The 27478-nt window shown below is 40.7% G+C and overlaps 1 protein-coding gene across 1 annotated transcript in view; it reads left to right on the forward strand.

Moving 5' to 3' along the window:
- The window catches only part of CMIP (c-Maf inducing protein), a 131181-nt gene that overhangs the window by 51951 nt on the left and 51752 nt on the right, over positions 1-27478 (forward strand). Inside the window, exons 2-3 of the mRNA XM_036390338.2 lie at positions 16792-16917; positions 25865-25915. Coding sequence (XP_036246231.1) covers positions 16792-16917; positions 25865-25915 — 177 coding nt within the window. The remainder of the gene's footprint in view (positions 1-16791; positions 16918-25864; positions 25916-27478) is intronic.

Below are 27478 nucleotides of genomic sequence, written 5' to 3' on the forward strand. Positions count from 1 at the left end.
TAGGGAGTGCTGGTGGCAGAGTGCAGCTCTGGAAGGCCGTGTGAGGGAGGACGCTCTGGGGTTGAGGGTGGTTTCATAATCTTCGGGGGGAAGGCAGAGCGCGTCACTGCGGACAAACGGCTTCAAAGTGGCACATCACAGCACTGATACAGAGCAGTAAATACAGCTCTCCCTGCACTCCTGGCTGCTTTGTTGGCCCAGCAGCTGATACTGCTGGAATGTGGAGAGTTGGTGCGTGGTGAAAAGTGTGGGATTTTGCCCTGGAGGGGGACTTGCCTGCAGGGCTGAGCGGTGGCCAGAGTCGAGGCTGGCCTGTGACAGCTCTCTCCTCTCTGGGATGCTTTCTCTGGTTCCCTGGCACCTGAGCTTGCTGAAGAAGTCCAAAGTTGAATGAACACAGTCAGCTGCTGTTAACACCCCAAACACAGAGGGTCTCTTGTCCCCAACCAGAGTGCCAACCATACAAGCATCATTTGTTGTCCAGGCTTTGGCTGATATTCAGTGGATAATGATAAAACTCATCTTGCCTGCAGGAGGAGATGGCAGCCATCAGAAATATAGAGGAATAGAAATATATTTCCATTTAGAAATATATAGGAATTATCTGACTTCTTTTTTTATCCCCTCAAGCAGTTCTTTGGATGACACATTGTTATGTATTTGGTTATGTTATATGGTCTCTTTTTCGTTATGCCTTCCTTATCTAAGCTTTTTTCTTTGTAGTTTGGAGTCTCCAACATATATGTGTTGTAAGAGCTTACAGTCCAAAAATTAGCATTATGCCATCTGCTGTCATTGCTTTTGTGACAGCACAAAAAGCTGAAGAATAACATGAATGAAAGTTAATGAATCAAAGTGGTAAAGACAAGATACTACTCCTAAGAATGATTTGTGTCACTTGTAAAAAATAATTTTTCCCTCAGGCTGAAAAGGAGAAATAGATGTTAGAATTCAGAAGAAAAAAAAAAAAGCTTTAATTTAACAAAAATAAAGCTACTGTTTAAGTATTAGTTTTAAATGGGAAGCAAAGCATGAAACCACAGGCAATTTGTGTGTGTGCAGTGTTGCAAAAGACACAAAAGAGACTGCCAAGCACAGCAAACCCGAATTTGAGGGGCAAGTGTTCAGAAAGGGTGTCCAGAAATGCACAGCAAAATCTGAAAGCAATGCTGTGCTTTTCTCCTTGTTCTTTTTAAGCATGCAGAGAATGGATGTTAAGCTCCCCTTGTGTGTATTTAAGGTCACTATCTCTAACTCACCCTTGTGTACAGGCACATTCTGGGTAGAAGCGGAAGCATTTGCTGGAACACATTCAGAGAGCCCAGATCCTGACTGGGTGTTGCTGAAATTTCCATGCTGATTTTTAAATAGTTTCTCATCTGCACAAATCAAGTTCTGTCGTTACTTGTCTTTTGACATTGTAGACATCAAACTTCAAAGGCTTTCTTTGACTGCCAGGTAAAATATTGGCATCCTCTAATTTCTAATAGTCGCTAAAATGAAAGAGCGTTGCAGGTTCTGAGCTGGAAGGAGTAACTTTTGATTGTGTTAGCATACAACTGGAATGAGAAATCTCATTTGCTCTTTGAGAGTAATTTACAAAGAATTTGGGTAGAGCAGGAAGACTTGAGTTTTCTGTTTTCAGTATTGAAATAGGAACCTGATTCTGCAGACATATAATTTGTCATTTAGCATTATAGAAACACATTGTTTTTACAAAAGGGGATTAAAACACTGAGAAATAAACCATTTTCAATTCTGCTCCTTCTCACCATATGGTGGTTTTACTCTTAGGTTTCTGTGAATGAGTTCTGCACAAATTATAAAGTGCGGTGTTTTAGAAGGAGAGCACAATGACCTGCCATTATGTTTGCCAGATCAGTGCTTTCAGTTTTCCAGTGTTCTTGCCCTATTCAGAAATTTAAGGCTTATATTTGAAGAGTGGCTGTAGAAAGTTGTCCAAGATTTCCTTCTTCTTGTAGTAGAGATATTGTTGCATGTTGTTGATGAACTCTTGCCAGCATCTGAGAAGATGTAATTTCTGATGTCTCACTGGGTTTGCAAATTTACTGTTCTGTTTGCTGGAGATTTTGCTAGAAATTAAAAGAACGAGATACCAATTTTTTTATTTGACTGAGGGAGTTTGTGCTTTTTCCAGCCTCTGCTTTTACCATTTCTGATGGATGGTGGTAAACACAACTCTAAATGCTGTTTTAGATAAACAGTAGTGAAAGAAGAGACTTGTAAAAACTGACAGGTTCACATAGTAAGGTTTCATGTTTTGAGAACTGCAGAGCTTTGGTGAGAGCAACAAAGTGACTGTGTCCCCTCAGCTGTGATTGCCATTAGCTTTGGGTCCCTGGTGCATTATACAGCACTAATTAATACTAAAAAGCAAAGGAAACAAAAAAAAAAAGGCAAAAAACCTTCTAAGAAAAACCTGTAATATTTCCATAGGGTATTTCTAACAGTTTATTACAGACTTTAGCATGGAGTTAGTTTTGTCTCAGGCACTCCAGTGAACTTGGGTTCTAGGGAGAGAGCAGGACTCTTGTTAACACTGGGAGAGATGACTTCTGCTGCTGCTGTCTGCCAGTTCTGCAATCCCCATTTTAAATTCTGCTAAAACCCACTTGATGTCAACACTTTGAGATCCTGCATTCTCAAAGCTTTTTCTGTTAGAATCAAAACATGAGCATAGAGGAACCTGTGCCTGGCTGACACTGAACATTAGCACGATGTGCATGAGCCTGGCCAGATGAACAAGTTAGATCAGAAGTGTGGTTTTTGCCACATGAATGTCTGTTTTCTGGGCAGTGAACTGTCTGGGCTTGGCTCTGGTGTCATGCTGAAACGTCAGAACTGGAAGAGGAGTTACATACACCAGGACACCTGGTTTGAGTCTTAATGTTTCATTCACTGAGAGCTGGATTTTCCTGGGCTTGATTTGGAATTTGAATTGGAGAAGCCAAGACTCAGATATATGAAATTCTTTGATTTCATGTATGTTTTTAATGATGTCCCTAGAGCATTTTGGGGCCATTCAGAAGAAAAAGGAAGAGATGCAGGAGTGTGTACTTCTTATTTTCCTTAATGCAGTTGCATATAGCTGTACTACATTTACTTTAGTATTTACATAACTCAGAGGAACGTGTTTTAGCCTCTTGAATTCTGTCTGTAGTCTGAATTCACACCTTTGGTGGTTTCCTTTGTGGAGAGCATTAGACTTGGTTATAGGTCAAGACAAAAGTGTCATAGAGCATCAGTTGAATCATCTCCATCCTCAGCCTGGGTCAGTCTCAGCCTTCTTAAAGACATGCTGATGGTTCAGCTGCTGATTTCTGTCTCCAGATGTCAGTCCATACTAATGAATGTCATTAATTTATTAAAACGGTTCATGAGATGACTTGAGATTTCAAGGAGTCCAAACTTCGAGTATAATGGCAGAGAAGCTGCTGATCATCTGTGTCTGACAGGGCTGGAGTAATTTCTGGGAATGGTCTGATTAACTTGCATCCAAGATTCCTGTAGAACTGTCATTTTGAAGGCATTTTAATTAGATGGTGTGGAGAGCAATTGTGTGCTGTGGATTATTCGGGAGAAAAGTAAATTCCATAAAGCTTTGGTCACCGTGGGTTTTCTTTTTCTCCCTAAACCTTCAGCACCTGTGAACTGCAGATGCTCAGAGCAGGTTTGAATGCTGGAAACAGGACCAGTAGGATCAAGGGTTGTAATCATCCTGCTAGAGAAATGGATGAATTTTTGCACCTGTGTATATGCCTTAAACATTTTTTGGCACCAAAAGCGTCATCTTCATCTCTTCTGATCCAACATTTTAATGGTCTGCCATTAAAATGCCATGGTCTCTTTATGCTTTTGTAATGTTGATGGATAGTTCTCATAACGGGCCTTGTCAAAAGCTCTGTTTATTTGTCGTGGCAGTGTTGCAAGCCTGTGCTACTTCATTCTCAGCAAGGACAATACAGTTGCCATTCTTCTTTGTTCTAGGATGATTTTTTCCTGCTAGGAAAACTGAATGGGTGCAGCATTAGTCAGGGACCGTAGTTTTTAACGCCTGAGAAGAAACATTGTGATTGTCTAGTCTGACGTCTTCAAAACCTCATCCAGCAAGTTTGGCACTGATTTGTAATTTGCAGCTCACAAGCTTTTCATTCTGTTCATGAATGTGTGAGGGAACAAATGATAAGTTTAGGGGTTGAGTCTCAGTTCTTTACTGGTGTGATAAAGGTTTTTGCAGCCACTGGTTGCTTGTAGAAGTACCTGGGCTTCTGAATTGAGTGCACCAACAGTTTTCCTAATGACTTGCCCAAGGTGCTTGTAGTTACTGAAGGACAGAGTTATGTTTCCCTTTCTTCACAGGAGTAAAACCTAGTGCAGCTACTGAAATAACCAGTTTGAGTCTTTGTGATGAAGCCTTTGCTCTTGAAAGTACCAGGACTTGTATTCATCCTGAAGACAGTTTTCTCTCTGCAATGTGGTTGACTCCTGTGTGCATCTGCAGCTGCATTTTTAGAGCTGGATGTAATATTTCTAGAGACAATAATATACTTAATCTAGTGCTAGATTACTGCCAGGATTAGATGTGGAGGGCTGTGTTTTCAGAAGTGCTGTTAGAATTCAGTGGCATCTACAGTTTCCAGCTCCATGTCACAAACGAACAATGTACTGGAAAGAAATGGAAACAATTTCATTAAAATATTAATAAAAATAAAAGAATAGAGAGGCTGATGACTAGATATACCTTCCTGGTGAGCAGGCATGTAGAGACAGTGAGCTTAGATGAGATAAAAAAGAAAATGGGAGACAAGACAAGAATTTCAGAGGTGTGGTTTATCTGGCACTGGTGCTTGTGGCTGAGCTGGTAATGCTCTGATATGCACTAGATACACTCACAGGCAGTTGCACCTTTGAAAATAAGATTGTCCTTCTTCATGCCTAATCCTTACATCACAGGAATGGCTCCAAATGTACAGTAAAACCTTTGATCTGTGCTTTGAGAGTGGTGCTGGCAGAAAATGGTGAGGATTGGCTGCGGAGGTGTTGGGATGTGGGTCAAACTGAAACTTTCTATCAGTACTTTGGATCTGAGTCTGACTTTTTTTGGTTTTTTTTGCTTTCCAAAGAGCAAGATTTGAGGTTTAGTTTTTGAACTTAAATCTGAAGCAGAGAAGCATTTTCCTCAGTTGTTCTCTGAACTTTTGAGTTGAATTTAGGGATCAAAATCTTGAAAATGTTGGAGTATTTGGAAATCATCTGCAATGCTGTTTACAGTGTTGAATTTGGTTTTGGTTTCTGTTTTGTTAATTTCCAGTAAGACCTGGTAATTTGTTGCAAGAAAACAAGAACAGAATCTGATTTGATATTCAAAGATCTGTATTTTAAAATTATATATTTTTCAGAAACAGAAAGCAAAAAGGTCTTTTTCAGCAGGATGCAGGATAGAGAAAAAAGCAGGTTATTTTATTTTACAAGCTTTGTATTTCCTTTCCAATAATAAGACTTCCCTAAAATGACTTGATAACATCTAGTTGAAGCTTGCTGAGCACTTGAGCCTTTTTCAGAGGTTAAACATGGATGCTGTGCCTTATTTTAGGAGGCTTTATATTTATTTGACCTGTTTCTTTGTCTCTGGGGAAATTAATAAACAACTCTCTATATAAAGCATTCTTCTGTAAAAAGTATCTGGAAAGATGTAAGTAGGAAAATGATACTAGCTATTCTTGATTTTCAACCCTTCATACTCATTCTGCTCAGGTTAATTTGCTGGTAAGCCACCTTTTTCAACATATTAGTGCCATGAGAATCTGTTAGTGCTGTAGGAGCATGTAGCCAAGCAATTCCAAGGTCACTGTTAGGTTTGTGAGCTGTGCAGCAATGGTGTCATGCAGTGACGTGGTGGCATTTGTGGATTTTAATTACATAGTGGAGGGCAGGAACACTTACCCCTTTTTTCCATTCCTGCTTTGAGTAAAGCTGATGCAAGCAGTAGTGGGCAAAATGCAGGATGTGTGTTCAGGTGTAGAGTTCAAACATGCATCTAATTTGGAAGCTTTTGTATTCTGCTGAAACCAAAATTTCACCAAGGGGAAGCAACTCATGTTTTCATCAGTGCTTAGAGTGCACATCACAACACTCACTGGTGGCTGTGATGGATTGAATTCAGATTTACCATGAAATGCTAATGTGCTTCAGTAGCATTGGTTTCTGTTAGAAAATCTGTGGCCAGTTTAATTTTGGGCAAGCAGTTCACTCATAACATTGAGATTTCCTTGGTGGAAATTTCCTAGGCTCGTAGTAGGAACTGTTCATTGAGGTCAAAGCCATGAACAAGTGCACTTTCTTCCCTGACTGGAAAACTCAGTGTTACAAACTTGTGTTTGCAATATTGAAGGTTTTACAGAAATGAGGTATTTCCTTTAGAGATAGTAAATAAATTAATACAGTAATCCTGATAGAAGACAAGGGTGTTGCTGCAGAATTATGCACAGACCTGACAATGTAATTGAACTTGAAAACCAAAACATTGTTGCTGAAGGTGGGAGTGAAACTTGCAGCCATTGTGCTGACACAGCCTGAAAGTTCAGCTTATCTTAAAGGCTGGAGTTACTTTAAAACAGATTTTTGATATGAAACTGGAAGGGGCTGGGGGGGAAGTCACCCTAACCTGGTGTGCAAAGATGCTGTTTTGGGAGGGTGTTCTTTCACTGAATGTGTCACTCTCAAGTGTATAAGCCATCTCTGTGTTGATTGGCTGTGTGCTACACAATTTTCCCCTACAGCATTATGGCTTCTTTATGGTCTGGGAATATAAGTTAGGCCAAGTAGACAGGCATGGGAACTCCAGAAAGCTGATTTTTCCTGCAGACTGGGGAGCACTTGTATTTCTTTTCACCTTCAGGTGTGCATCACTTAGCTGCTGGCTGTGCAAGTAACCGGGTTTTTGTCCAAAATTGCATCCCCATGGATGCATCTAGATGGTCTGGTGTGTTGTGGGAGCCCCTGGCTGGTCTCTCAAGCAGTACCAGGGAGAGCAGGTGCTTCTGTTTCTTTGCCCACGAGTGGGCCCTGTGTCAGGGCATGCAGAGGAAACAAGTGAGTGTGTCTTGTTGAGGGCTGAATCATCCTTTTGGAACAGAAAATGCTGCTGGAGGACTAAGGTGGCTCAGTTTTCCAAAACACACTGTGAGACAGAAGAGCAGTGCATGATGCATTAGCTCCTGATAAACAGGGCTTCTCTGGGAGGCATCTCTTCAAAGCTCTGTGCAAGGCATCCCTGGGGGAACTATTGCAATTCCTTGGAATTCTTCTCCAGCCTTTCAGGAGCCACCCAGATGAAAGGGTTTGCCAGTTTCATAGTGCCTAATTGTAGGGCTGTTCTCTGTTCTGCTTTTCAAAGTGTGTCTGTGGAGATGATGATAAGGACACCTTTCTTGAAAAAGGAGCTTGCTAGACTATTAAATGTTGTATTGAAACAAGTTTGCTAGTTGGGTATGCCAGTTTCATACCACTTCATTCTCCATGAGCACAATGCATTTGTGATTTTAGCTAAATTTTTAATTACTTTTTTATTAAACCAAAGTGTCACTTTGCTTTGCATAGTATCCTGTGCATTGTATCTTTTTGCACAGTAAGAGAACTTTCAAAAGGTAATTTAGGTTCTAGCTGGTGTTCTGTGTCCTCTCCATCATGCATTTCCCAGTCAACTGACACTTTTCTCCAATATTTACTCTGGTATTTCACTGCAGTTGCCCTCTCTTTCTCCAGTCCCTCACTTTCTCCCTTCCTCAGAGGATTTGCACATACTTCAGTCAGCTCTATTTAAATAGCAGCACTCCCTGCAGTACAAACAGCCAGTCAGATGTTAAACAATGAGGGAGAGCAGCAGTGGAGGAGGTACCGGGTGGTTCCAGGCTCTGCAGGAGGGAAGGAAAGGGCACTTTCCATTCCTGTCCTTCTCTACTGCTGAGAGACACAGGATCAGGGGGAAATCACTGCTGCAGACGTGAGGGATGAATATCACTTGAAATTAAATAGACCTGTCCAAGTTATTGTAGGAGGTAAGGCAGGGCAGACAAAGCACTGTCACTTTAAGCACGTTTTCCCACCTCCTCCTGTAGCAGAAGGTGATTCCAAATGGCTCTGACTCATCCCCAGGAGGTGCCTGTTGTTTTTTTTTCCTAATAACAGTGTGAGTTTAGTGAGACTGTCATTAGCAGGATATCTATAGCTTTTTTGAAGGCTTTGCTGCGTGTCCTTTCTCTTCTCTATGTACAGCACAGAGCTGTGTTAATATTTTTCCTGGGAACTCAAGACTGCTCATATTTTCTCCAAAAACTATGAGATAAGAGTATTCCCTATGGAGAATTCAGAAGCTTAGTTGGGTTACTGCACTCCTTGTTCTGTAATTGTTCATCAAATTGAGATTGGATGTGGTTTCCTGGGAATTGCAGGGTTAAGGGTGTATTAAAAAGAAAAGGGAAAATTTGTTAATGGAAATTGTTTGATTATTACAGTGTCTAAGGGATTCACTGTTCTACGGGTAGAAGGCATGGGCATGATAAGTTATGTTGGAGAATGCTTCTTGAAATGAAAACCAGAACTAAATGTATATTTTATTTATGCTATGTTTAATTTTGCAACAATTTAATTTCTTGTAAATAAAGTGTAGTAAGTAATGAGCTGGTATGAGCATTGAGGAGGTGGTGAGAATTGTCAATATTGCAGAGTCCATGATTCAGATTCTGTATTTCTAATGGGACCTGAGATCCTGGGTAGCTCAGCTTCTTACAAATTCAGTAATTTACACTTGGATGGCCTTTCAGATTCAGTTCATATTCCCAGGTGACAGAGGTGATTTTGTTGCTTCCCTCACAGCTGCCTTCAGCCTTTTTGCTTTGTAAAGCCCAAAAATTTTCCATGGGAGGAGCAGATCCTTGCCCAGCGGATGTGACCCTACTGATAACAAGTGTGGTTTCCTTCTTCACCTTTTGTTGACCTAACAGAGATAGTGAACAGGAGGCTTTGGGGATCTGTAAAGCAGAAGTAAAAACCACTGAAGTGCAAGGATCATCTGCCATAGGAACAGCACTTAAACCAGTTCTGAAGGACCCAGCTGCACAGAGGTCTCCTGTTCACAGTACACATCAGCTTCCTGTTACTCAACAGACTGATTATCCAGGTGCCACCTTTGTATTTGAAACCAGCTAATGACCTTTCACTCCCAGCTCTCAGGGCTGCCCCTGGTTAAAGCAGTCATTAAAGGGTGGCATTTTAATCTAGCATACATTGTGTCTGCTTGGTCTGAAATCCTTACATGGAACCCTCTCTCCTCTCTGATTTAGAAGCGCTTGATGCATTTCGTGGAGTGTGACACAGCTGATTTGTTGAAAAGAGAATTGATAACAGGGAGCAGCCTTGAACAAGGATGTGGTTTTGTTTTCTGTTAAATCATCGTTGCTATAGTGACCCAAGATCTATTTAGCACTCTGTAGGTATATCATATTCTGGGCAAAAGTTAGGGATTTTTCAATATTCCTCTAACAACTGTCTTACAGAAGTAGGGGTGTGTGTAGTCTTTCTGCAAGAAGTCCCTGGTTCTCTTACTGCTGCTCCTGCTGTATTTTAGCTGGTGGTTTCCCTTCTTTGCTGAAGTAATTTCAAGGAAGTTGGATAAATAACTTACCCATCTTGTCCAGGTTGGGGAGTATTTCTTCCCAAAGGAGAGTTTCATGGACAGCAGTGATAAATGCAAAAATGTGGAGAACATGAACCCTGCTAAGGAGTGGTCATTCTTATGAATCTGTGACCCAGTTTTGGAGGAGGAGGATGTTTTTGAAGCTGATTCACATGGTTGGAGTCAGGAAGTCTGAGTTCTTCTCCCACATCTCTCAGGCTTCTCATGTTCCTTCAGGTGAGATCAAGAGCATGGTGCAGCTACAACCTCAACTGAGATTTTCTTCTTCTCAGCTGGAAAGTGGGGGACAGTAATTCTGCTCTTTGAGTTCTTCACATTACCTGGGAGGTGTTGAAGTCTTCAGTGCCCACTTGGAGAGTTGCTGCTCCAAGCAGAGATGCTCCACCTGGCAGGGCAGTCAGGCCAGTGGCTGTGAAAGCCTCACCGTGTCTGGCACGCTGTGTCAAACACAACTCCTCCCTTTCCTCTCCTGATTTCTGGCCTGGGACCAATTCCCGCCCCTTGGCAATAATTTGGCAGATTTGGCCACTATCTCAGTGGTAAGCTGTGGTCACCTGGCAGCATGTCCTCATCCCTATCAGCAGAGGTCTGAAAGCAGGAGACAAGGTTTCTTAGATGGGCTTGACCTTAGAGCTTTTTGGGCATCAGCATGGCAACCAATTTAACATTTAGTGCTACTGAAGTCTCAGGAGGAATTCCCTTTGTCTTTTCAAGCTGGCCAGAGAGAAAGGGTTGATTTCTTACAGGCTGCTTAGACAAGGTCATATTGATAATAGGCCTCTTTGGAAAGTCTTCATGATATGTCTGATTTTATTCCCAGGAATTCAAATAAGCGAACCTTCAGAAGTGCTCTTTCACCTGGGTTTGACAGTAAAATAGAAGAATGTCCTTGTTCAAAAAAACCCCAATCTATATGAATTTCAGCTAAATAATACATTTTTCCTTCTTATTTGACTCCCCTGTCATGGTACATATTCCATTACATGACCTTAATTTCCCTTTTTCTTAATAATGAACTTCTGTGCTTTTAACTTGCTTCAGATCTGAATTAATTTGAAGTTCTTCCCACTGCTGGTGTCTGCTGCACAGGTTTTACATATTTTAAGCTCATATGTCCTAATATTGCGAGCAGTTTTTTCTTGTCAGCTCTTTGATGGACAGTTTTGGCCTGTCCCTTTGCTAAAGCTCCACAGAACTGATATTTCAGCCCCACTGCAGACTGGGAGGGTTTTTTTTTCCCTGCACAGTGTGGGGTAAACTGTTTCTTACTGGCAGCTCTTATATTTTTATCAGTTTTGTAAGGTTAATTAATGCAACAGCCTCCAGTCTTGGTTGTCTTAAATATTTAGAGGAAGGAAGAGATTTATGCACATTTTTGCTGCTGAGCTAGATTTGGTTGAACTTCTGTTGGATTTCTGAGTAAAGATTCCCAGTTTGTATAAATCAGTGAAGCTCCACTGATTTATTTTGGATGACCAGCTCTGTGGAGTATCTGGTCTTCCTCAATGAAATCTTGTCACTGCACCTGAGCTACTTTGCACTGAGCATATGACAGTTGCTGCTGTATTTTTGTGTAGAGAATGTGGAATATATTTCTGCTGTCTTTTATCACTGTGTAGCTATAAGGAAAGGCAGGTGTGTGTGTACATTTATGCACACATAGACATGCATGGGTGTTTATACACACAGCCTCCCACACACAGAGAATTGTGCTGGAAAACCCCCTCCCTCTTTTTCTTATCATCACCACTGAACTAATGCACCCTTGACTTTGTCTGACGTGGACCTTTACTGAAGATTTGGGTCACAGTGTCCCAATTTGTTTCCATGTGCCAACAAATTTCAAACCCAACCAATCAAAACCCCGCCAAGCATCAATACCCAACTTGGAGATACTTTGGGACAATGCAGCTTTAAGCAGAAGTAATTCAGATTTGCCCCATGGGGAGACCCCATGGATCCTTGGACTGAGCACCCATTTCACTACACAGAGCAGGTGGAATCTTTTCTTGTGGTCCAACACCTACTTACCTGGAGGAGTGGGGAGGGAATGGTTATGATGGGCAGGCTGGAGGACCACAAAGTCTGATGGATTAGATGAGAATGTTGTTCCAAGAAAGCTCAGAAAGCTCTTTGTGTAGTTTTGGGGCAGAGTTGGCTGTCTCCTTGCTGTTTGTCTTTTTGTCTGTTTTGTTATCAGGTTAATCTCCACGAGATTAACATTGACTCTCTCAAGTCATCATGACAAGTGAGCGTGGCAGTAAATTCTTCCATGTCAAGAAAAAGACAAACTGTACTGTACTGCATATTGTGGTATAGTACTGCTAATTGCTGAATTTGATAAATGTCTCCTGATAGGTTCTGTAGTTAATGAGCAAAGATGTTAATTGCCCTTATCTGAAATATCTGTAGTTGCAGGGACGTTCTATGGAGCCATGGATGTCTTCTAACAGAGATTTATTTCAAATCAGCCATTGTTTCCAGCAGTTTCAGAGTCCATTACCCTTCAGTATCAACTGAATAGTCTCCACCCCATCAAAGGTTTGAGAGCAATCAGCTCTTCCTGTGTGTTATTTAGCAGGTCTGAATCTTATTTGAGTATGCAAAACTTACATGTGACACAGCACGCTCAGCATCCTGGGCTACAGCAGGAGCGTGGCTCATTCTTAAGAGCAGCCAAGAGAGAAATAAGCACCTGACAGCAGAAGAGAGAGGGTCTGGAACAGCCCCATTTCCCCCCCACCATCTGGAGTATTTAATTGGGAAAATCATTCTCCCTTGTTGTTGTGTTGGTGGGAGTTGTCAGACTTAAGTATGTTTTAATGCAAATAACCATCTCTATTTGTAGAATTCATCTTTTCTGGGTGCCTTCTTTAGAAAACATGCAGCTGAAGATTTAGTGCATTATTATATGAGTAAGTGCATACAAGCCTCATATTAACAATGGACGTCATGTTTATTCTTTCCCTTTTAGAATTTCCCATGGAAACAAGTGGGCAGATTTTTGCATTATTGAGTAGTTTGCTGCTGCTGACTTTTCCCAGAAACACAAGAGAAAATCGGGCTTACGCAGGAACCTACATGTTCTTCCAGTTTTGGGAGCACTGGATTCCCCTAAGATTTGATTTGTAGTAGGTTTTGGTGTGTGGCTATTCTGGTGCAAAGTTTCAGAGCTGTGTGATTAATAAATCTTCATGGAACTGAAAAAAGACCAAGTTAAAACATACCTAATTTCCCAGCAGAGAAGTTGCATATTTTGTTAGGGGCTAAAGGCTACTGGGAAGAGAAAAATGTTTCCTTATGAGGTTTTTGTTTGTTGTAAGAAATTGCATTTTCATTTATGAATCTCTTACAATTTTTCAGAACATATTCAACAACAAACAGCCAGAAGTTCAAACTGTAACTGTAAATCTGTAAGCTGACATGTTTAGATTCTATGGCCAAACCTTCTTAAGTCAGGATTAATTTTGTAGAGTGAAGTAGAAAAGTCCATTATCTTGCCTCGTTTCACAGATATCAGACTTTGCCAGGAAATATAAATCTCCTCTCAAAAATGACAACTATAAAAATAAGAATTACTATTTTCTTAAATAAAGGCATTTTCAACTGAACTTGACGTACTGCTGCTCAAGATGCTGTGGCTTTAGACTGTCTGATGCCAGTAATTAAACTGAGGTATTCAGGTCCTCAGCTCCCCCTTCCAAATGATGTGCTGGCCCTAAGTTATGTTAACATACTCTTCTCTGTTTCATGTTAGAAATGGGGCTGAAGGAGCTCAAAAGTAATCTGGCAAAAGCTGGATGGGTTCCCTGATCTGCCTGACGCCACAGCCAGACAAACATTTGTACGGGCACAGACAAAGTGGGTGGATGGAGGTGGGAATGCTGCTTAAGACTGGTATTCATGCCAGATGCTTCTCAGTGGTGACCCACTGAGGATATAGCTCATTATTGGTGTTTTCAAACTTCTGAATCCACATTTCTGGCCTGGTGTGTTGTTGTGATTTGACTTTCCCATGGAGAGACCTGGGGGTGAGGATGCAGCTTCTGGGGGGTGGGTGCAAGCAAGACCAGCTGCAGCATGAGAATGTGCAGCACTGGCACTGCTTATTTATCAACCACAATGATTCACTGTGATTGACATTCACATACCTGAATGTCAAAATAACCTGTGTTTTAATAGAAACCAGTGACTCAGGCTGTGGTTTTACCTCAGGCCATTTCCTGATAAATGGCTGAACTGTGCTTGGTCTTGAGAAAACACTGCTGAGGAGCACAGCTCTGTCCTTGTATCTGTTTAGGAGTTGGCCCTGTGTGTGGAGATTAGGGAAAGGACTCCTTTGTGTGGGACTGACCTTCCCCTTGTTGGGAACGTGGTCTCTGTGAGGAGTGGCTCATCTCTGTGAGCTCAGGTCTGATGACAGCTCTGTTTTGATGCTTCCTCAGGGCATTTCTGCCCAGCCCTGATGTGGGAGTATGGTCCTCAGTGTTGGACAGCAAAATTTTAAGGGGCTCTATACAGTGATAAATTACTGTGCTTTAGACTTTCTCTGTTGTGAAACAGGTGAAGCTGCTATAACTAGCGTTTTCAGAATTGAAAATATTTCACTTCTTAAAAGATTGTGTTTTAGTGAAAGTAGAAGCAATGCATGTGATGATGCTTACAGAGATTGAAGTATATTTAGGCTAATAATTTTTTTAGTAAGATAGCAAACAACCGTATGTGTGTAGTATGGCTAGATGGAAGATGTGGACATGGGATCATATGAGTGCTACATAAAATACCTCATTGGCCTTCATTCAGAGTGATTGACCATCTGCATAATTCCATCTTATGGTTTAGGTAGCCTTCCCATCCTTGGCAAACTGCAGAACTCTGCTCCTCCATTCTCCTTAAGGAGAAGAACTGTCCTGTGAGAAGAGGTCTATGCCTGGGATGAAATCCTTGTGTACGGCTACAGAGCTGTGCTTCAACTGGTTCAGTTGTCTTTAATGCTGTTTAAATGGATGATTTAAGGTATAGGAGAAGCTTCTCTTGGAAACAGCTTCTGTGAGAATTCCTCAAATCCTCTTTGAAGTTAATGGAGGGTATTAAGGCCAGTCAGCACCTTGTTAAAAGAGAAATTTGAATTGCTTTGATTAATTTCATTTTATATTTGCATTAACTGGTTCTGGATTTCTCCCTTCTCCAGTCTTTTAGAGCATGTTTTTGATAACTTTGCCCCCTGAGCATACTAGATTTTATGTTGGCTGTTTTGATATTTTTCCCTGAGTGTTGTAATGCTGATTACCAAAGGATCTTGGGCCTTTGGCTTCCTGTGAGAACGAGATAATTACTCTCCAGTAGGCAACTCATGACGTACAGTATCAGTATTAAGCCACTGGGATTCCAGTCACTAGTGTAGAACAATATTGTGGGTAAATGAATAAGCAGAAGTTTATCATACTTCCTGCATAACAAGGTTTTCGTTAAAGAGACAGTGAAAATTGTTTTCACCCAGGGCTGGTGCAAAATGAGCGCTGCTGCAACAACCGTTAGGGAAAAAGATATTGAGGTTGAGTTCTGTGGCTGGCTGGGTTTTTCTTGCTGAAAAGGCAGCTGAATTCTTGTGGCAGCAAAAGTGGGTGACAGGGCTGTCACTGCATTTCTGGTGGATGACGTTCATGGGCTTAGAAACATGTATGAAGTGTAGAACTCCAAAGGACGGTTTCCAGATGCACCACCTACTTAACTTATGGAAGAAAGTTGTACCAATTAGAAGTAGAGACGTTCCAAATGCAATTTGCTTATTTCACACTCGCCCCCAGGAATCCTGTGTTGTGATTTTAGGAGTTGGCCTTGTTTGACCCTGAAATAGATGTGGTTGCCTCCCTTGCCTTCGTTATTTCAAGACTGTCAGTTAAAAATAACTTATGTATTGGGCACAGTGGGAGTGAGTTTGAGAAGTTGAAGTTATATGTAAATCAGTAATAGTGAGAAAATAATTCATAAATGTAATGAGCTCTATTCTCTTGAAAGACGTGGTCAAGTCTATGGTTTATCCATGAGGTGGGATTAATTATTTTTGTATGAAACTAGTTTCTTTGCCACAGCAGTACTGATCAGTTCACTTATGCTGTAGCACAGCAAAGTAAATGATGTCTTTGGAGGACCTGTGTTAAACATTCAATTACTTTAAAAATGACTTGCATAAAGTACAGAGGATGTATGCATACTCAATAGATACACAGCTATAGCGCTGTGTATTGACTTAGTTTAAGGTATAATTTCATGTGTGCTTGCATAGATACATTTATATTTCATCTTATCTCAGAGATAATTGTACTTCTGTAATTAAAATCTAAGAATTAAAGGGATACTAAAAAGTAGTTTCATGTTTAAGTTTATCTTCCTGCAACTATCAGTTTGTATTGTACATTTAATTGCAAAATGCAGTTACTTATTTGTGTTTTAGTTGTGACTTTCATTTTAAACTGCACATCAGCACTCTCTTCAGGAAACCACCTCTTATCTATAGGTCAAGATGAGAACGTTAGTTGTTTTGCTTCTGCTTGAGTCTGAAACTTGAGGGCTGCATCTTTGGAGCCCCAAGAACCACTGTCAAGTGAAGGAGTCTGGATCTTGGTGATGTGGTTGACCAAAATTGCAGCTGGGGAATGTGTGGAATAAAGCAACCTTGCAATAGGACAGTGCAGATCTGTCTGTGTGATTGAGGGGCTTCTTCATGCATTGAGAGCATTTGCATGGACAGACCCTTCATAACTCAATTCAACCTGGAATTAGGTTCCATTGATTTTTGGGTCCAGGACAGGTTGACATTTTTGTATTTCAGGCACCTTGGACTGGCCTGGTTTTGTTTTTTTGTGAGTGATCTTAACACTTGAACGAGTTGGAGGAAGGTGGCTGGATGGGTCTCCCTCTTGAATGACCTGGGTAGGAAGTTTGCTTTCCAATTAGATTTTGCAGTTATTTTCAACACCAAGTGTAATTTTCATAATGCTGTTCTTACTTGGAAATTGTGAAACTTATGATGGCTAAGTAAACATTTTTTTCCCTTCTCCTTTGTTTTCTTGCAGCCAACTGGGTACATGGAAAACTCCATTTCCTACAGTGCTATTGAAGATGTTCAACTGCTCTCCTGGGAGAATGCCCCTAAGTACTGTTTACAGCTCACAATCCCGGGGGGTACTGTCCTACTGCAGGTACAGTAAACAAAAAAGTACAACTTTATTTCTCTCTTACTCTGAATCTCATTCAATTTCTGTTTTCCCTTGCACGAAATCTTAACTAGATGGACTCAGAAAAGGCAGAGAACTTGGTGCTATCAAATTATCTAACCACCAGAAAATTTGCTCAGGGTGATAGCTCTGAAGCTCTTTGTGGTGTTCAACAGTCAGAATGGAAATTTTGGGCCATGGTGATTAAACCTTCTTGCTGAATTTGTGCAGCAAAGTAGTGCTCTGTGTAAAGGCACATTGATATGGGCCTGGAATGATTGTATTTTTACATACAGTCCTATTCCTGCATGAAAAAAGTTAAGTTTCATCCTTGAATTAATATAGGAAACCCAGAATTGCACTGGAACTGACAGATACCTATTAAAAAAATTCAATAATCACTGAAATATTTCAGTTTATTTGTATGGATGTCTATATATGCCGGTTCTCTGAAGTGTTGTTTTCAAAGAGAAGGCACTGTGTTTATATTATTCCAGATTTCTTCATCCACTTGAGGCTTTATAGGCCCCCTTAGGTTGCTGCAAGTTTTAGTGACAGAAAAGCACTCCACAGCACTGAGCTTTGGAAATACTCTGGAGTAAGTAGGAAAAGCTGCATTGCCCCCAAAGAGCTTTGAAAGGTCACAACTTAAAATTACCGAACTTAGGCTTCGGCTTAACTCTTGCATGGTTCTCTCTCATGTTTCTCAACATTGTTTTGAAGATAGTTTATCTGTTACCCGTTGGGATTTTACTTTTTCAGTGGATTATACAGCCATGACTGTGGTGTGTGTGTATTTCATCCAGGTAGGACTGTAAGGGGAAGGTGGGAAGACAAGCCATGATTTCCCAACAGCTAAATTAGGGCCCTCATTATTGTTGAAATCTTCCTTGCCTAATGCATTAGTGGAATTAATTAGACAGAAAGTTGTCTAAATTTCTCAAGCTGGATGATTTTCTCATGATAATTTTAATTCTGCTTTTTCCATTAATTTCCCTAGTGGTGCTAGCATTTAAGTTTATATCAATTTCAACAGATAAAATAGTTACACCTGCCTTTCCAAATTCTATTTCCAAGTCTTTATTCTGTAGTTTATGGTAGTTGCCTTTTTGGGTCTATAGAAGATAAAACTTGAACCCACAGCTTCCTGCTGAGTGGAAAGGAAATTGGTAGGGTAGACAGACTGTAATCTGGAGCAGCCTGACATTTGTCTCTTAAAACAAAGAAAAATAAAAAAAACCAACAAACCAAACACATAAATAATTTTGTTTGTGAAACAGCAACATCTTAGCATGGATACTTTGGTATTTTCTTCAGAAAGATTGGTGTCTTTCTGTAACCTCATAGGAACTCATAAAGAAGTGGACTGAGCTGGACTTCTGTTTATTGCTGCCTGGCTGAGCACTCCGGATCAGATTACATTATAACTATGGGAATTTCAACATAATTCAAAATACAAACTTAAAAAAATGTTTTTAATATGACTTGGTCCTTGGTAGTATCTTGATTCATCAGATGTGGTCAGATTGGAGGGAGTATAAAATTAGATTTCCCTTATACAGTTGTAATGTGTATTCACAAATCCAAAACAGTGCTCAAAGTTATGTTTAGTCTGCTGAAGAAATCAAGTTGAAAAAGCTGGATTTATGAAGTAGTTGAAATTTTCTAGTATATGCAACAAAGAGTGGAGGTATCCAAAAGGCACTCCAGCTGAGGAGCTGAGAAGGCAGCCCTTGCATAGCTCAGTTATTTCCAGATTTGCGAGAGACCTCAGTACATCTCTGGGAAATTGTGACTCCCAGCTTTTTATGCAATCATTCTGCTCTGCTGATCTGAGCAGCAGCATGCTCTGATGTAATGTCCAGCTCTAGTATCAGGAAGTGTATGATAGTGGAACAAGTCAAACTAGTCCAAAACACGTTCCCAGTACTGTTTCTTCTGAAGTACACTATTGGTGAAATCTGTATATTTATTTTTTTTTCAAAGCCTTTAGATAAAGTGTGTGTGTGTATATATGTAAAAATGTCTTAAATGAACTGTTTTGACTACTCCAAATTTATTTCATATTCCTGACTAATATAAATTTTATATTTTGATCTATGTTTTTGCACATGCTGCATTGTAAATTCTTTAAAACCATAATAAATAAATTTTATAAATATAAGGCTAAAAGAAAGGACACCCCAGGAAAGCAAGGCAGTACTGTCATGACTGAAATAAATAATATAAATTTTATATTTTATATAAAAATAAAATTATAATATAAATTTTAATTCATACATTAAAATTATAATATAAATTTTAATGTTAATATAAATTTTATATTTTGATCTATGTTTTTGCACATGCTGCATTGTAAATTCTTTAAAACCATGGGATATATTGATATGATCTGACATAAAATGAAGCAGTTCAGTAAATCACAGGCTTTCCCAATTTTTCATTTTTGAGAAGAATTTAGGATTCCAATTTCTGCTTAACTGAAGGCAGTGTGGATTTATGAAAGGCTGGTCCTGCTTGACCAAGCTGACCTCCTGGTGTGACAAGGTGACTGCTTAGTGGGTGAGGGAAAGGCTCTGAGGTTTAGATTGGCTATTAGGAAAAAAATTCTTCACCAAAAGTGTTCTCAGGGCACAGGCTGCCCAGGGAAGTGATTGAGTCACCATCTCTGGAGGTATTGAAAGGATGTTGATGTGGCACCTGGCAACATGGCTTAGTGATGAGCTTGGCAGTGCTGGATTTGATCTTAGAGGTGTTTTCTAACCTAAACAGTTCTGCGTGAGATGCCACAGGAGAGTCCCTGTCCATGTTCAAGTTTTCATCCCCTCTGTCTGCTGTCACCAGGGTCTATTTCTGGCTTCTTAGTGCACAGTAATGAGTCAGAGAGGGAAGAGTGCCATTACCTTTCCTTACATCATCCCAAGCCCTCCCATGGCAACACTGACCCATCCCAAGCTATTTTAGCCCATGAGATCTGACAGGCAGTGCTGGAGGTGATGCAGCTCCTCGTAGGAAATCAGATCACCAGAACAGGACGTGGCTACCTGCCCTTCAGAGGAAGACCTGCTCTCAGGCAGCAGGCAGCTTAATCCAGGCTGGGTTCACATTCAAAAGTCATTTTCATGTGTGGAGCTCTTCCCACTCAGTGTTTGCTGAATAAGCACAGCTATCTGAGCGTTTCACTGCCTGGCATTTGAGGATTCCCATTGTCCCATGTGGGAGTCATGGGCAGTCAGGTTTTTGGGGATCAGGGACTCTCAGTTTCCTAGACATGCTCAGGGCTTGTGTTTTCTCCCCCCCTGCCAGATGATGGGATCCCTGGTTCTTTCCATGAGCAGCAATCAAAATCTCAGATTTTTTTTCTTCCCTGCAGTTGGAGAGAAGGTGTTGCTGAAGCTGGCTCATTAGGCCACGAGCTCTTCAGGCCAGGAAATAGGAGCTAAATTTAGCTTTTGATGAAGTGTGAGCTCTTTAGTATCAGGAATAGCAGGGCCTCCTTGAGCTGGGATAGGCTTCTGCTCTTCTGCTTTCCCTTTGTAAAGCACAAGGTGTGATTATGGTGCTCTGTGGATGATTATGAGGAGGATGCTACCCTTGATAGTGAAATAACTGGAAGAACCTTTTGAAAGAGATTGAAAAAAAAAAACCTTCCAGTATAATTTCATGAGCTGCTGAGCACCAAACGTAGGAAGAGTCACAGGAAGCAAGGCTTTGGTATTTCAGTCATGACAGTATTGCCTTGCTTTCCTGTGGTGTCCTTTCTTTTAGCCTTAAAGCCACCACTTCCATCCCTGTTGCTCGTGTTGTTTTATTCATTTCTTGGCAATCGAGTGTAGTCAGAAGGAAAAACAAACAGAGCAGGAAGCCTTGACAAGCACAACAGTCACACGTTCAGCTCGGTGCTTGACCACACTGTTTGTGCCAGGGAGTCCCCATGGTAAATGTTTCCATTGGGTTTTCAGTAATATTTTATTTTAATCTCCTTGGAGAACCTGCCTTTTGTTTTAAGTGCCAGTCCAGCCAATGCTGTCGGTTTGGAGAGGTCATACAAGGACCACAACCCAGCAGAGGCAGGGAATATTTTAAGGAGGAAAAGGGCATTTCTAGCAATTCCCTGCAACTCTGTCTGTACCCTGGGTTAAGGCAGAAGAGTGGCAGGTTTCCCTTGCAGGTCTGCCCAAGTCAGAGCTGCAACACTGGGATTTGCATCAGCAGTGTGAAGGTTTTGTTACAGCTGTGTGGGGCTTGGCTTCCTGCAGCCCTGGGACACTCCTCTGTTCTGGCTGATAATAAATGGGGGCAGAGAAGCCAGTGCTGTTTTATGAGTCCCAGTAATGAATACCAGCTGGGAAAAAAACACAACAAAACCCCCATCCTGCTGACCAGAGAGCAAGTGAGGGAAAGAGAGAATCACAGAATAAACTCAGGAAGAATCAAAGCCAAAATCTGGGTCATCAAATCCCATTTATTGCTACATCCATTCAGATGGCAAAATCCCCTAGAAGCAAATGTGTGAAGGATGCAGTTGCAAGGAGAAACTCAGGAACAGTTTGCTACATGGACAAGCCTGTTCTTGTACTCTTTTGAATAGCACACATGCCAGTAGCAAAGGATGTTGTGCTAATTTACTGCTCAAGGAATGGCAGAGGTCTTCACCATAATTTTTAGAGTGCTCAGTTTCTTGCAGACTTTCAGGTGTTTGTTTCTCAGTTACATGCAGGTTCCTATTTAGTCTCCTCCTTGCCTGGGTACAAATTCTTGCAGGGGCTGTAACACTGGCATGAAGCAAATTTTCAGTTTCCTGTTTTTGTGAGCAAAACCAAAAACTTGCATTTATAACGTTCCCTGCTTTTTATTATTAAATTTGTATTCCTACTTACTGACTAAGAAATGAAGTAGTTGGGGTGCAGAGAAAATACTCTCTTTTTCAGCAGAGGCATAAATTCACTCATGTTGACCAGAGCTTTGCATATGCAGGCATTTAATCTCTTGCACAGTTTTTCTCCTGTGATCTGTCTTTTTAAAGCAGGAGACTTTAATCCTATGAGTAAAGTTTGTACTACAGTGGATCCCAAGTGGCTTTTCCTCTCTGATTGAACCTTTACACCCCAAAAATAAGAATGTAAAATCCTTCAGAACACAGTTCCAGGATCAGTTAATCTTAAAAAAATACTGCCAACAGTAGATGTTCTTAAAGTAGATATTCTTCTTCCTCATTGGAATAATAAATAAGCTTCAAGTAGTTTAATCTTCTTGCACCTTTTAAGTTTTACTCCCACATTTTCCTGTTTTCTAAAGTATTTTTCTACTGTGTTGTGGTTGTACAAAAACAATGTGAGGTCTTGACTGTACAGGAAGCTCAGTTACCATGTGTCACCCACTATCCTGTTAAAGCCACTGCATTTGAGAACAAAATTATTTGCAGAACTGGGGTCTAAACACACTAAACACACAAGGGGCCCTAAACTATTATTTTGCATGCCTCTATGTGTAAAATTGAAGTACAGTGAAGAATTATAGAATCGTCATTGTACTTCGGTCCTGTCTCATTTACTGTTTGTGACAAGAGCAGGCAAAACATTTCCAGCTGAATTTTAAGTTGGAAATGTAGCTGTTAAAAGAGTGGGGTAGAACTGGTCTCACTGCAAGGACAAGGCTGAAAGTAAAAAAAAAAACTTTCCTTGTGTGGTCAGAATGCCTAAGGAAAGCCTGCTTTGAAGTATTTTTTGTCTTATTTTCTCCTTTTTATTGTACCCTAGAGCTGAACAAAGATAGTAAACTGTGCCCTTAGCTGCAGTAAAAAACTGGAGGTGTCAGTTCCCAGGAAGTGATGACTTCAGTGCAGAAAGCCTTGGTTCTGTCCATGCACATCAGATAAACTGTAAATGTCTGTGTGCAGCCCCAAAAGTGAACTGTGGTTCCCTCCACTGCTTTACACTTTGGTTCTTTTTGTCAGAAATGTTACTCACAGTGACCCAAATGCTCGAGTTGAGGCAGTGCCTGCAGAGTTGGCTGGGCAGCTGAGCACCCACAAGAGCCTGGTGGCTCTTTTTGCATCCTTACCATGAACTCACAGTTCCTTTGGTGAGAAAGAAATGCTCCCTGTGGTGCCTTCTCAGTGTAAGCCTGAAAGGAGGAGGTCCTGGAGGAGGGAGGACCAAGGGATGCTGTACAAGGGGGGGATCTTTGTTTTCCTTTGCAGAAGCTCCAGCGTTTCCTGCATGGTGCTGTGGTTTTGCTGGGGTCAGGGGGCCGGAAGGGTGCAGGGCAGGATTAGTCCCTGCAGCCTGTGAGAGAGGGGGACACTGATGCCAGCACCCCTCAGGATGAGGGGGTTGGGGTAAAGCATTCAGTCTGTGCTGAGCATGGTGTAAAGACACTGCTGAAATGGCCACTGGCCTTCCAAGCTTCTCTTAGCACTGAGTCCTGATCACTAGCACAAGTGTGGGGATTCTCTAAAGGTTTGTTTTTCTATTTTCTGTTCACTTTATCTTCCTTGTCTTGATTTTCCTGGGAAGTGGTCCTTAACAACAGCCTGAGCTCTGAGTGTTTAGAGGGTTCAGACTCCTAACTAGATCCAGGTGCCAATTTGCTTGATCACTTCTCTGCAATAACAAACTCTGTGTGTGCCCAGTGCTTGGCCCCACACTTGGAACTTAGTCAACTTTGCTAATTTTACTTCTAAAATGCTTTTTGTATATTGCTGCCATAGTGTTGTACAAGTCTTTCCTTTGCCAGTTTTGGCTTTGTGTCTTGCAGCATTCTAAATTTCTTTTCTCTCCCTGTATTTGGAGTCCACTTGTGCCTCTGCAGGATGCTGTTGTCCTCACTAATTGTTAGGGCTCAAGTCACTTCCAGAATCTACACAAAATATTCTCTAATTATTTGCAGTGGTCTTACATTCTGTACTACTGACATCATTAAAGTAGGAGAATAATTAACAAATCTCAATTTAGGGCTTCAGCATTTGTTCTTACTTTCAGACCAGGGACTGAATCAGGTTGACATGTTGCCTCTTTGAGTGTAGTACATCCTTCCCCTAGAATAGTTTTGATTATATTGATTTAAATAACAGTATCTTAGTTTTTATAGTCCCTATAAACTCAATCTTATTGGTACAATTGCTAAGTATACATGAAGCCTACAAAACCCTTCAGTTTTACTTATTCTTTAGAGGGCTTTGATGCTGGAATTTGGAAAGGAGATTTTTGTCTCCTGCATGAACCAGTTGTCTCCTTGAAAAAAGGTTCAGTTTGAAATTCAATTGTTCAGATAAGTCTGTGGAAGTTTTAGAGCATTCTCTCTGGACACAGATAAGAAATATCTAAGTATATTTCCTTCATGTCTTTTTAATTATGTTAAAAAATTCTTATGCTTTTTGGTGGCAAATTGTTTTTGACCTTTTTATTGTATTAAAATATAGTATAAAGTTTATTGAAATGAAATTTAATTCCATAACATACAGGTAAAAAGTCTGTCTTGTGTTATAATGCCCACATATACATAAAATACAGTGTAAATAGCAGAAAATCATCAAATATTGTCTGACTGAAATATCCTGAAGATCTGCACTCCAAATGTTTTTACAGTTTTTCATTGCATGCAAAAAGAAGAAAATAGAAAAGGAAGTTTGTTAATTGCATTTGTAGCAATTTCATATTCTGATATGTCAGCATTCTTCTTGAAATTGAAGGTTTTTGATAAATTCTGTGGTCAGCCAAGATTATTTATAATATATTTATTCCTGCTTTATTGCCTCGACATCTACTGGAGGAGCAATTGATTCTCATTAAGATATAAATAATATGTAATGCATATATAAAAGGATATTACTCCATTTAATTCAGAGTAATCAGTCCAAATTTGTGTCACTGAACCATCATTAGCTGACCTTGAGATTAAACACATTTTTTGGTAACCATACAACATTTTTACTTCTGGTATTCCTGCCATTATCAGTGAACTGAATGAGTGTTGGGAGATTAAATACATTCTGTAGTGTGGATTTTGAATACTTACCTGAAAAGGTGTTGGAGAGTGAAACTTGATAAGTGATGCTCTAATTTGCAAGAAGTATGTGCTTTTTGACTGGCAAAGAACTTCACCATTTTGGGTTTTTTTAACATGGATTTACAGGCTAACCTGTAATTTTCAGTGTTTTTGTAAAACATTTTGAAACCTGGGTAAAAATTGCCCGTAGGCAGCGTTAAGGGGGAACTGGAAAAGCCAAAGGGCATCTCTGCCCACTCAAATATTTCAGACTTATGTCACCTTGTTGAGGCATGCATATTTACGTCACTCTACATGCCTTTATATTTTTTGATACCAAGCCTTTTGACCTTTGGGAGTGTTGAACTGTTCCTCCATTGGCTATGACCTGGCTTCACACTGGGAATTTCTGGCAGCTGTGCTGAATATGGCCAAAAATGGGTGATGGCTGGGAGTGATGATTGCAACATTTCTGCTGTTGCTGCAAACAGTCTGTGCATGTATCTGCACGCCTGTGTGTTTTCACTGTTTTAATATCGCTGAAAGAGCTAAGACATTATTTGAATTGCTTTGGGGCCACTGAGGACAAGAGCAGGACAAGAAAAGAAATCAGAGTATGGAAAAAACCCACCCCTCATGTTAAAATGTCAGCCCATCTTCCCACTCTCCTTTCAGTGATTAATGACAGAGGCAAAGGCCCCCTGACATTAAAGATCTGACCCACACCTGATTGAACTCACAGAGGAGTTTTCAGTCTTTGAGCTGGATGGCATTTCATAGGGGTTTAATATTTTGTAAGGTTTTGGTTCAGTATTTTATAATGCAGCAAGGTCTTTGTATCACTGCTTCTGTGAAAACAGACTGGTTATAATATAAAGTACCTGAGTGACCTGAAGCACTGGTAGAAACTAATGATTCTGTCTGTAACTTTTCTTTATTGCAGGCTGCAAACAGTTACCTGAGGGATCAGTGGTTCCATTCTTTGCAGTGGAAGGTAAGTTCTGTACTTCATCATCTTCCTTCTCCAAGAGTACTTTTTAGAATTCCCTGTTTGTTCAGTATCAAGGCCCTGAATGGATAAAGTCTTTTCTTGCAGAAACCCTACATCAGAACATGTCTGCAGTTTTAATATGTCTGTGTCACTAATGAAGTGGACAAATTAACTTGTTACACAGCCCAACTTTTTCAACATGTGACTGGCTTCAGAAAGTAGATAGGCAGTTAATTTACATTTCAACAGAACAGAGATGGGATGGTTTTAGTTTTGTGCTGTGAATTGTAATATGCTATAGAGACTACGCCTCATCGTATCCTCTGGACTCTTGGGATATTTTGAGGTTTTTTGTTTGGTTGTTTTTGATTTTTCTGAGAAGCTAGGGAGAAAAAGTGTTTTTAGAGTTGTTTATTGTATGTGTAACATCAATCAGTGATGCATCAGTCTGTGTTTATACTTTAGGATGATTTGGAATTAAAGGCAGTTTCCATTTCAGAGACCTCCAGCCCTTTCTTATTTTTCAGTGGAAACAATGGACTGGTTGCCCTGAGCAGGGAAAGTGGATCACAGTGACAGCATTGTCTCCAAAGCAGCACATTCCTCATTGAAAACCATAGCTGCTGACCTTTGGATGGAATCTGTATGGATCTTTGATGCAGTTAGAAATGAGTTTTGGCCAGATGCTGGGTATGGTTGTCCTCCCCTGCCTTGCAGTGGGAAACTCAAGCAGCAGTTTTCAGCTCAGGACTTGTCTTCAGCAGGGTTTCAGTGGAGTCAGCCAAGTTGCCTGTGCAGCTTATCAAGATTTCAGCCTGCTGACAGCAACCATATGGAAAAATATACGGAAGTCCCTCCCACCAAACTGGTTTTGTTGTAGGTGTATTTGGTAGTTGCAAAATAGTTGTGTGGCAAAACTACAGTGTTGATGTGCTTTGTGTGGCCATCAGTGTCTGGCAGAATCGTGTTCTGAGCAGTTCCAGGCTCTTATCAGCAAAAGCCAAGTGTTGAGATCTCCTTTCCCAGACCACTGGCAAAGTCTCCAGCCTGTCACCCTGATTGCCCAAACGAGAGTGGGACAGCAGTGCTGATAGCAGAAGGCTGGGTTGTGCTGTAGCACTTTATTTTGGCCTCTTGACAGTATCATTAACACAATACCCAGCCAGCCTTGATTTCTTTGCAACTCCTGAGGATAACAAAGCACTTAAAGCATGCAGAGGCATTATCTCCATGTGGCCATTATTTTCTCTCCTGCTTTGGCAGGCAGGGATGATCAGAGAAAGCATGGATAGAAATGATGATGGAATTTCTTTTTCCCCTCACCCCTCAGCCCAGAATGGGTTGTGGCACCAAAGTGCTGGTGGCTCATGCCCACTTTGTTCCTGCAGTGAGGGGAGAATTGGGGTTGGAGGTGCGAGTCTGGAAAACATCAAATAAGATGTGGTAAAGATGCAACATGGCCCTACCATTCAACCCACCAAAGAAATTCTTAAAAAAACCCCAAAAACCAAAAAAGAAAAGAAAGAAAGCAAGCCAGGCTAGACAGAGTGACCTGGCTTGCTTACA

Source organism: Molothrus ater, chromosome 12 (assembly GCF_012460135.2).
Source record: "Molothrus ater isolate BHLD 08-10-18 breed brown headed cowbird chromosome 12, BPBGC_Mater_1.1, whole genome shotgun sequence".
Lineage (NCBI taxonomy): Eukaryota > Metazoa > Chordata > Aves > Passeriformes > Icteridae > Molothrus > Molothrus ater.